General features: G+C 50.5%; 1 protein-coding gene across 1 annotated transcript; it reads right to left on the minus strand.

The window, feature by feature from the left end:
- Positions 1-6,477: 6,477 nt before the first annotated feature.
- LOC100216749 (ATP-dependent (S)-NAD(P)H-hydrate dehydratase) lies at positions 6,478-11,103 on the minus strand. The gene is made up of 11 exons (NM_001143152.1): positions 10,703-11,103; positions 9,690-9,766; positions 9,512-9,621; positions 9,286-9,400; positions 8,170-8,232; positions 7,924-8,087; positions 7,775-7,836; positions 7,570-7,636; positions 7,099-7,164; positions 6,901-7,026; positions 6,478-6,811 (listed from the first exon to the last, which is right to left on the minus strand). The coding sequence occupies exons 1-11, from the start codon at positions 11,016-11,018 to the stop codon at positions 6,781-6,783; spliced, it is 1,197 nt and encodes a 398-aa protein (NP_001136624.1). The 5' UTR covers positions 11,019-11,103; the 3' UTR covers positions 6,478-6,780.
- Positions 11,104-11,528: the final 425 nt, after the last annotated feature.

Consider the following 11,528-nt stretch of genomic DNA (forward strand, 5'->3'; position numbering starts at 1 on the left):
CTTAAGATGTTTTCAAGTCGTTCATATACCTCGTTCTCTTTACATACACAAATAGAGTCTAACCATCAAGGAAGGGTTAGCCTTGCCTCGGCAAAGCCCGACCCTCCCTCGGGGGCTAGAAGGGGGGAACCCCCTCTACGTCAAAATTTTCCTCAGAAAAAGTCTTTCTGCTAGAACATCTTTCGCGCTTTTCGACTACTTCGATTGTGGTATCCTGGAAACGATGGAGTACACGTAAGCGGCAAGGTCGACCGAGCCGAGGGACTCCTACGCCTCCGGGATATGGATACCTCACTCGTCACCTTTCGCGATAAGTAACTCACGCTCGGATAAGCGATTCTGTTGACCGAACAAGTCTTAACGCTCGAAAACTTTTTTGCCAAAACGATTTTTCGTGCCTTCTCGACTATATTGATAACAGAATCCTGCGGACGAGTAAGAGTACACGTAAGCGGCGAGGCCGACCGAGCTGAGGGACTCCTACGCCTCCAGGATACGGATACCTCACTCATCACCTTCCGCGATAAGTAACTCTCGCTCGGATAAGCGATTCTGCTACCGACAAACAAGTCCTGATACTCGAAACAAGAGGAAAGGAAACGTAGCTTAATAACACGACAATGATATGTTTGGGCCCCGGCGGCCGCAAAAAACATACGCGCACTACAGACAAACTGTTCCTGCAGGTTCAGACATCAATAGAGGGAGTAGCAGCACCCTCGGCGTCGTCTCCACCTTCGGCGGAATCTGGCCCTGCCTCGGACGACGACACGGGTGGAGGATCTCCACCTCAAAGGAAGATGTCAGCACCGCGCCTGGGCCATCGCCGCTAGGGTCTCCTCTAGGGTCCCGGCCCGGGCAAGCACCTCGACCGGCCGCTCCGTAGCCTCAACCAGCTATCCCCCGAGGACATCAGCTCGGCTCACGGCCTCGGCAGCATAACTCCAAAGATGGTCTCGCTCACGGATGACCTGGCCAGGCTCCGGCCGCCGCTGCTGCACCTCCTCGGCCTGGGAAGTCACCTGCTCCTGGGCCGACGAAGCTTCTTCTCGAGCCGACTCAGCCTCTGTCCACACTGACACCGCTGCCTCCAGCTCATCGCAGAGCGGCCAAGGGTTTCTTTAACTAAGCAAGAGAAGCCTTGGGTGGCAAGGCCGACCGAGCCGAGGGACTCCTACGCCTCCGGGATACGGATACCTCACTCGTCACCTTCCGCACAGGGCAACTCACACTTGGTTAAGCGGTTCAGCTAAGCCGACAGGCGAGTCCAAGTGCTCAAAATGAAGAAGAAACCCGGTATTACACTAAAATACCTGGATGTTCAGGCCTCGACAACCACGATGAACACACACCGGCACTCAAGGTGCCATTACAAATGGAACTCCGGTTCCACTCCCGCGGGTACGAACAACCCCCACATCGGAGGGCCTGTGGAACGACAAGCTCCGGGTGGCTCGCCGGCGACCTCTGCAGCAGCAGCGATGGTCCCAGGGCGAACGCTACCGCTGGAAGGCTCTCGTTCGTGTCCCCTCATGGGGGACGAGAACCAGCTATTAAAGCCAAAGAGCCAGAGGCCCGGAGTGCAGATGGCGCCGACGATCTCGTCGGCGGAGAAACCTTCTCCGGCTGCCACCACCTCAGCACCGACGGCGGCGTCCACCTGCCCACCAACACCGCACCAGCGAGCGTCGGCTGCCCCAAAGCGCAGCGGCAGGTCCTCACTCCCGTCCTCGCCACGAAAATGAGAATGGGACCGTCCCAGAACACGAGTACCGCCCTCGCGGCGTACGACGTGTTGTGAGACCCCCCGGTGCGGCTGGCCACCGTCGCCCGGACAGAGGACGGAATGCTGCACCCTGGCTGGACAGCAGCAGTTCGCCTTCCTCGGCATGGCTGGAGGACGCCTCCTCCGCAGAGCTGGAGGATGGTTTCCACCCCCAGATGCCGGAGGAAGAAGCGGGACGCCAGCCCACGCGAAGGCAGGCCCCGGCTCGCCTCGCCCTCCTCCCCAGCAAGGATGATGAAGATCCTTGAAGCTGAGGGCGGGGCAGAGGCCGCAGCCCGGCTTGCTTCTCCCCACCATCGAACTAGTGGTCACCGTCTTGGTTGACCATTGGTGAGGGAATGCAGTCGGGCTGCCTGATGAAAATCCTTGAAGTCGGGCGATGGCTGAAAGGTGCCAACCTCCGCGAAGTTGCGCTCCTCCAACAGCAGCAAGACAAAAGCAACACGGGTGCTCCCCATCCGGGGGCTCGGAAGGCGGAAGGATGCAATGCATGAGGAGAGTGCGAAGGCATGGCTAGCACTCGGGGGGGCCGATCCCTTTTTAAAGGCGACTCTCCCCGCTCGCATCCTCAGGCGTCGCGGACTAAGTCTTCACCAACGTGCTCCAGGGTCCTTCCCCTACGACACGGGGGCTAGGTCCCACACGCCATGCAAGCTGGCCCGGGACAGAAGCAGCCAAACCGCCGCACGCGGAGTGTGTAACTGCCCAGCGGTTACGAGCACTCCTCCATCCTCGCCGAAACCAGCGGGTGGAAGGGCGGACCGCCATGCAGGCGGCGCGCAACTGCACCACGGGGATGCACCCTTTCAACTTCGACGCGTCCAGCATGGAGTCCCAGGTCCACACGTCATGTAACCGGCGCACCGGTTGCTACGTGCGAAAAACTGCACCGCCACTTGCGCCAATACCGCGGTTTCTCGACTGTGGAACTGGTGCCGCGACTCGAGGCGACCCTGCGCATGGCCCAGCAGTGCCAACCAAGCACATCGGTCACAGGACAGTCAGCCGCGGGAGAAGGCGCGACGGTCGATATGGCCAAAAGTGGGCCGACAGTAATGGCAGCAGCAGGCGGGCGGAGGCAGCAGTCAAATCGTCTGCAGGCTCACATCCCCTCCTGGAGCAGCAGGGGAGCCCTCTCCCACGGCGTGAAGACAACGCGCCCGTGATCCGTCCCTCGAACGGCTCGCGCAACGGCTGCCCCGCAAACCACCCGTCCTGTCGCATTAACTTCGCGGCAGGGCAGGCGACACCTTTGGCAGGCGAAGCGGGCGACGTTTCACCCCCGCCATGATGACCGCGTCAAAAAAGGTGCGCCACATCGTTTAATTTTGTATCCTTTTCCTCTTCCCCTTTCTCTCTCTTGCTACAGGGACCAGGAAAGGGGATACTTCGAAAGGGATCCTTCTCCGCGAAGGAAGCGGGCCCCGAGCCCTCCTACTGATCAGGGGTTCGAAGGCTGGCCCCTCGGAAGGGTTCGACAGCCGCCCCAGAGCACTCGGGCTTCAGGCTCATTACTGATCAGAGGTTCAAAGGCTGGCCCCTCGGAAGGGTTCGACAGCCGCCTCAGACCACTCGGGCTCCGCGCCCACTACTGATCAGGGGTTCGCAGGCTGGCCCCCCGAAGGGTTCGACAGCCGCCCCAGAACGCGCAGAGCGAGGGATGACTCTGGGTACGTCCGATACATGGCCGAGGCTCGGGCTACGCTCCCGAGGTACCCTAGGACATTTCCGAGACCGGCAGGAACGATTCTGTAACGGAATCCCATCAGAGGGAGGCATCGAGCCCTCGGACCCTATCAAACGGGACCGGGTCCGGAAAATCACCTGCAGGTACTTTTGGAGCGCGCCTCTGGGCCACTAGCCGACCCTTATTGAACGGGGCACGGGCGTCCACTCGGATCACCCGTTAGCAACTCACTGGAGACACCATGTTCGGCGCCCTCCGAGGGCAACATGACGCTTTCCCCCCCTCCTCCTTGCGGAAAGGCGACGAAGGGGCGTATGATAAAAGTCGAGTTAGTCCTTGACCGTCCTCTCGCTCTGTGCAGAGGCTCAGGGGCTGCTCTCGCAAACCCGGCTCCGGCCAAACCGTTGACAGCGTCAACATACCAGCCCGAGAACTCGGAACCTGACCATGCACCCGGGCTACGATCAGATCGCATGAGGGAACAACCAGACCGGCCGAGGCACCACGAAAGGCATTAAGACCTCGGAGGAGTCAAACCACTCCTCCGAGGCCTTGGGGGCTACACCCAGCGGGTGCGCTCGCGCGCACCCACTAGAACAAAATGTAACCGAGAAAGGCCGGTCCCCTTGCAAAAAAGTGCGACAAAGCCTCCAAGCGAGTACCAACACTCCCTTTGAGGCTCGGGGGCTACTGTCAGGGACCATAATTAGGGGTACCCCAAGACTCCTAAACTCGGCTGGTAATCACCATCAGCACAAGCTGCAAAAGCCTGATGGGCGCAATTCAGGTCAAGGCTCCGTCCACTCAAGGGACACGATCTCGCCTCGCCCGAGCCCAGCCTCGGGCAGGAACAGTAGACCCAGGCGGATTCATGCCTCGCCCGAGGGCCTCCTCAAGCAACGGGCGCACCTTCGACTCGCCCGAGGCCCAGCTCGGGCAGGCTTCGCAGTGAAGCAACCTTGGCCAGATCGCCTCGCCAACCGACCGTATCGCAGGAGCATTCAATGCAAGGATCGCCTGACACCTTATCTTGACGCGCGTTCCTCAGTCGGCAGGGCCGAAGTGACCACAGTCACTTCGCCCCTCCACTGACTGACCTGACAGAAAAACAGCGCCGCCTGCCCTGCTCCGACTGCTGTGCCACCCGCCAGGGTGAGGCTGACAGCCGCCGAGTCCAGCCTCAGGCGCCATAGGAAGTTCCGCCTCGCCTGACCCCGGGGCTCGGCCTCAACCTCGACCTCGGAAGACGGTCTCCGCCTCGCCCGACCCCAGGGCTCGGCATCAACCTCGACCTCGGAAGACGGTCTCCGCCCCGCCCGACCCCAGGGCTCGGCCTCAACCTCGACCTCGGAAGACGGTCTCCGCCTCGCCCGACCCCAGGGCTCGGCCTCAACCTCGACCTCGGAGGAGTCTCCGCCTCGCCCGACCTTGGGCTCGGACCGACCACGCTATAGGGGGGTACATTATTACCCTACCCCTAGCTAGCTCAGGCTACGGGGAACAAGACCAGCGTCCCATCTGGCTCGCCTCGGTAAACAAGTAATGATGGCACCCCGCGTGCTCCCATGACGATGGCGGTTCTCAGCCCCCTACGGAAGCAAAGAGACGTCAGCAAGGTCCCAACAGCCCCGACAGCTGTGCTTCTACAGGTCTCAAGCGCTCCTCCGACGGCCACGACATCACATGCACAGGGCACTAGCACCTCTCCGACAGCCACGTCGGCATGTACATAGGGCTCTGGCTCCTCTCTGCCAGACACGTTAGCATATTGCTATACCCCCCATTGTACACCTGGACCCTCTCCTTACATCTATAAAAAGAAGGTCCAGGGCCCTCGTACAGAGAGGTGGCCGCGCGGGAGGACGGGCTGGCGGACAGGCTCTCTCCCTCTCCCTCGCGAACGCTTGTAACCCCCTATTGCAAGCGCATCCACCCTGGGCGCAGGACAACACGAAGCCGCGGTTTTCCCCTCTTTGTGTCCCGTCTCGCGCCGACCCATCTGGGCTGGGACACGCAGCGACAATTTACTCGTCGATCCAGGGACCCCCCGGGGTCGAAACACCGACATTATAGTATTCTAAAATACTACATTATTACCTTAGAATCACGAAAATACCATGTTACCAAACACAGCCTTAGGATCTGTTTGGTAATACAGTTTTAAAACACTGTAGTTTTAAAATACCATAATTCATAATTATACATGACACATATAGTACAGTATTACTTTACTACAGTAAAATCACAGTATTGCTCAAAACTAAGATATGTTTGGTTCCATTAGAAAATCATAGTATATATAGAGAGAAGGGAAGAAAACTTAGGATCAATACTCCAAAATACCATAGTTTTAGGTAAACCATGATATTTAAAATTATGTTTTGCCTCTACCAACCAAACACCTTTTGATTTCCCGTACCATAGTATTGCTTTAGAACTGTAAAAATACTAGACTTTCAGGGCCTGTTTGAAAATACAGTTTTGAAATACTATAGTTTTGAGGTATCATAGTTTACAATTGTACATGACACAAATACTATGGTATACTTTATCACAGTATTGCTCAAAACCGAGATATATTTGATTCCATTGGAAAAACAAAGTATTTATAGAGGAAAGAGAGAAAACTGAGGTCATGAGTGGAGTTTCCAAAAATACCACGGTTTTGGATAAACCATGGTATTTAAAACTATACTTTGTCTGTACAATCCAAACAACTTTTAAGTTACAATACTATAGTATTGTCAAATACCATAGTATTGTTTCAAAAATACTACACTTCCAATAAGGGCCCTGGCCTAAGTGTCTTTGGTTCCGTTCAGAATACTTGCCTCCTCGCCGGCAAGGAAATGAAGCGAGCGAAGGCGTGTTGGATGGCTTGCTATTCACCTGGAAGCTCGTGCAAGCAAGTTTTCCTCTTGCTGCCGTGGGTAAGCAAGATCGGCTCACTGGCGTTAGCAAGTTTCTTGGGGTGTGTGTAGCTGGGCAAGCTTAAGGCAATTCTCGCTCAGAACCTACGCAAATTACTTCAATTCAAATAAACTACTAGCACCAATAGCAGTACTAATCCTAAGGTCAAGTTTATATATAGTGATAGTGTTGTCGAGAAGAAGACGGATAGTCCTAGGCGACTAGAAACATGTGTTCAGAATTCTAGTCGTCGTTCCCCAGTTTCAATCTTACGCTTCTACTGCACAGTTCTCAACATCACTGGGCAACATTAGAATTAGGCATGGTAACACCCTGTTCAACAGACATATAAACATTATTAGGCTTCCGCGTGCATGACTACAATTACTGGCAGGAGCTAGTGCTCGGCAGGGCAGATATCTTCCAAGCTGCAAGGTAAAAAAAAAAAGATGGAGCAGCACATCAGAACGAAGAACTTGAGCACAGATCGTTCAAGACGCTGTGCAGGCACACAGACCTTTTGCCCAAGAACTCAATGATATCAGAGGTGACAGTCGATCTCTTGTTCTTCTCAAAAGCATGTGACGCAGCTTTCCGGAGTAGAAGGGAGGCAGCTATGCACCCAAGGGTCATAGGATTAACTCTGCGTTGAAACAAAACCAAATTGAATCTCCCGGGTTTCCATTCTGTGAAAGGGAAGGTTATCCAGCGTTACCTTTTCTCTGTAGGTTCTTCGTTTGTCAAGACAAAGTGTCGTGCCCATGATGCAAATACTGCCACACTGCCACCAGCAAATAGTGATAGGAAACAACCAAAGTTACTGTTAAGGTGCTGTTTGGTTCACGAAATTTCTAGTGAACCAAATTTGAATAGGTTGTTATTAGTTTCTAGTGAAGTATTTGATAACGGTTGGACTTAAATAAACATGATTTAACGTTATTAGTTACTGTTCACGTTACAAATACGTGAACCAAATAGCAATGGTATAAAACTATCCAATGCATCAATGCCTATTGTAATGTGCCCATGCACCAGCATGCATGTGGTGTGTTGCCGGTGTAATTTCGTTGTGTACATTTTTGTTTTATCCACCTCTTTAATTATTTAATGCAATGGTATAAAACTATCCAATGCATTAGAGGAGGGACATGGTAATCAGCACCGAGAAGGTAACACCATAACAGACCTTCCAGAAAGGATGTCACCTTGACCACCACACCGTCTTGGGGAACCAAAAGTACTCACTTGTGTAACTTCAGATTTCAGAAACATGAAAACAACATATGTATTAGCTCAAAATAAAAAAAAGATAGTCAGGGAATAAGCCAAAATTATAACAAAAGTGAAGCTAAGGCATCTGAGCAGAGCCTTTTTAGAATTTACTAATATACCTGTTTTACCGTCACTGATGACATCAGCTTTTCCTTTCTGCATTATTGTTACATCACCAATTCTAGACAAAAATAATAATCAGAAAACATTAGTTACATCACAAATGATGAAAAACAGTTTGAAAAAAGTAACAATAATGTGTTCTTACTTTTGGCAAAGTGCGATTAGCTGCTCAGAAGCACTTTCCTCATCTACGTCACAGTTAAGAACCTTCTGAACAAGACGCTTGTACTCATAGACATTTGGTGTTAAAATGGCAAGAGGGTTTCCTTCAACAAGATTAAGGTTATTGTTTACAAGAAATAGGCCATCCTGAAAAGCAGACACACTGAGTTTAAATGACTCATAACTGAAGCTAAAGAAAAAAGAACAAATAAATAACTCCATGTATTACCCCATCCACAACAGTTGGAATATTAGCCTGTCGTGCGTGCCTCATGATATTACTCACACATTCCTACAAATAAGATAAGTTGAGGAGATATTAGAAGTATGGATCCTGATATTACTTCTGTAACAAGACTGTTTCTACAGTCTAAACCAACAGAAAATTACAAAATAACACTTATAGGGGGAATTGAGGAAAGAATCCAAAATGAAACAATTAGCTTGTTTGGATTGCAACTAGAGGTTCCCGCATGTCCACATCTGACCTTAGCCAACCATAGTTTTAGTAGCCAGACTAGTTTTTGCCACAACTTAGCCAGCCTAACTTATTCATATGTGCTTAGAGTCAAAAGAATACTTCTCAAATTTAGTTACATTATATTCCTTGTACAACTATAGAAAATATTATCAAATTAGTTGATCTTTTCTTCTCCCTTTTCTATCCTTTTGCCAGGAGTCAAACTTGGTTCTTGACTTCATTGAAGATGTGAACAATTAAGCTGGTCAGACAAAATTACATATTTTAAACAAAAGCAGAAACGGACGTGAACACATTTTTTTTGGGGGGGGGGGGGGGCAACCCTGAACAAAGTAACTACTCCCTCCGGTTCCAAAATTATTGATGTTAGAGGCGTTTAAGCTGGGGATGGTAATATTTGACGTTTTAGCTTTTGCATGTAACTTTAGACGTTTTTACCCTTGTACGTCCGTTCAAGGCTGCTTGCTTCCAACACTGCGCAAGTGCGCATGCATTAAACGGCTGCTTGCTTTCAATACTGCGCATTAAACAACCAGTTGCATGCAGGTGTTTTTGCATGAAAAAAATAGATTAAAAAAAGGCAACGCATGGCGTCGAACCAGAGAGCTCTGCCTTTGAGCATGGCAGCTGTAACCAAATGAACTAAGATAATGCTGTGATTGCAAGTAGTACATAAAACTGTTTAATATGGTAGAACAAGAAATGTACACTATAATTAATGACTCCTTGGTATGTGAGATTATGTCCAAAACGTCAAGAATTTTAGAACCCGCGGGAGTATATCTAAATTGCTGTGCTGGAAGCAACCAATAACAATCAATAGGACTGAGGTACATATTATATTCTTTAAAACAGCAAACTAACCAGAAGAAAGGGGTCCCTTCCAAGGCCAGGACCAACAACAATGCAATCAAAGCGCTCCATCCACTTTGCAACTTCCGTAAGAATCTTAGAAGAAACAGATGCTCGTTCATCAACCCTGCCAAGAAAATTTACAGAATGACATCCTTATAAACATTAAAATGCTGCTTCGTGAGATTGCAAACATAAACAAAACTTCAGTTAACATTAATAAAGAAACTTCAGTTACCTTACACTGTAAGATTCTTCTAATATTGGATGTACAATTAGTTCAGGGCTATAGCTCTTAATTACTGTAGCAGCATCTTTCGTGCAGAAAACATGTGAAAGATCTGCACCCTGAAAGACACGATGTGAAATATTGGCAATGATAGTTTGAAGTGATGAAAGTTCTAGATGATACTGACAACTTTCAAGGCAGAGATAGCGGCAAAATAAGGAGCTCCAGTGTACTCACGACATCCTCCGATTACTGCTATCTTCCCTGAGGACATAATCATACATAACATAAGCAACTTTCAATAATAACAGAAGTTTCATTTGACACACAGCAAAATTAAGATTCAGCAATTAACAAAATAAAAATAATAAGCTGTGCTGCATATCCAAAAAAATGTAAATTCGTGTAAATATTCTCATATTTCGTACACTAACCTCTAGCTTAAAATTACTTCTATATGTGACAACTCCAAAGCCAGTAACAAGCTGCCACAGGTTTCCCAACCCTGGACCATGTCCAGTAGTTCACTCGGATGGTCAAACAAAACATTGTTTGCAATGTTGCTGTTTGCAGAGCGGAGCTTGAATATAGGGATGGGTATAGGTAAACTGCTGGAGATAATCTAACACTGATTAGATCACAACAAGCAAGGCACACCTGGGACCCTACTGGCGGGTGAACAGACCGTATCCACTTAATATCCATCAGCATCTTCCATCACATTCCCACATACCGATCAAGGACTTCAATTTCAACACTAACCAATGCCCCTGAACTTGTTTCAGTGGCAAAAACATCCTAGTTAGCTCCAGATAAGTGTTTTGAGATTTGAGCCTACTGAGCTGGAATTGTCAACAATCCAAACCAAAACATTGTACATCGAATTTGGATAAATATCACCACTATTGATGCGACTTTTACTAGGCATGTCCCCAATTTACAACATGCGAGAACAATAACCACCATCCCAAAAACAACCACCAACAGCCTGTCGACTGAACCGCATCCCAGAGCGATGCACTCAGAACCACAGCCTGTCGAGTGTCAACTGAACCCAGCCCAGCATCTCATAGCGCTCCACTCAGCACCAGGGAATTCCATCAAACACGCCGCGCGCATCGACAGCCTGACCGCAAGAAACACACTGGGACATAGAGCAGAGCGCGTGAGGAGACCACGATGGGCGACGGCGGTACTGACCTGCCTGGCCCTTGTGTCTGGCGCGGTCGAGTGCCGGCGTGATCCGGCGCACGACGGCCTCCGCGTCCGCCTCGTACACCGTCCCGGCGGACGCCGCCATCGCGTGGTTGGCCCGGACCCGGAGGAGCTGGAGCACGAGGGGCAGGATGGGGGGAAGCCGGTGACAGAGGAGAGTGGAGGAGGAGAAGGAAGGAAGCAGTAGAGCAGGACGAGCTGCCTGCCGAATGCCGGGGAGGCGGCCCACATGCGCACGCGGTGCTGCTGGTATTGTACACGTTGCCATCCCTAGTCGCCACGCGCCCGTGGGCCGGCTCATGGGATCCGATGAGGCTGCCCTGCCGTGGGAAACTAGGAATCGAAGGCAGTGGATTCTCGAAAAGCAAGGAGGTCGGACGCAGCCGCATCCTCTGCCACTGCCGGCCGTTCAGTTGTTCCCTATACCTCACAACAACGTCTCTGGTACCATTCTCAGTGATGAGTTTCAATACACTCTCTTCAATACTCTACGTCAGATTTAGACTAGGTAACTAATATGTGTAGAGTTTTACCATCTCCCATAAAATTCTCTCTATATCTCTCCTATTAATTATATTATCATATCATCAAATATAATGATGTGTCACTGTATTTAATGAGTATAAAACTTTTATTGAGAATGACCTTCAGGCCTACACCCTCTCCGACTAGCTACGGTGGTAGCATGGTACACACCACTCTACCAGATGTGGGGGTGGCAGCCGACCCCATTCCCTCGATTTCGGTGCACGACATTAATTATTAGTTGTGTAAAAAAAGGTAATGGATGGTAAATAGGTATGAGAAATGA

The sequence above is a fragment of the Zea mays genome, chromosome 4 (assembly GCF_902167145.1).
Source record: "Zea mays cultivar B73 chromosome 4, Zm-B73-REFERENCE-NAM-5.0, whole genome shotgun sequence".
Classification (NCBI taxonomy): Eukaryota; Viridiplantae; Streptophyta; class Magnoliopsida; order Poales; family Poaceae; genus Zea; species Zea mays.

What these genes read in the sequence shown, in the direction of transcription:
- LOC100216749 (NM_001143152.1), bottom strand. Translation starts at nt 11,018, where the DNA reads ATGAGCCGGCCCACGGGCGCGTGGCGACTAGGGATGGCAACGTGTACA. An exon ending in CTAATCGCACTTTGCCAAAA is followed by an intron (nt 7,837 to 7,923) that starts GTAAGAACACAT and finishes ATTTTTGTCTAG; the next exon opens with AATTGGTGATGTAACAATAA. An exon ending in GGTGACATCCTTTCTGGAAG is followed by an intron (nt 7,165 to 7,569) that starts GTCTGTTATGGT and finishes TGCTGGTGGCAG; the next exon opens with TGTGGCAGTATTTGCATCAT.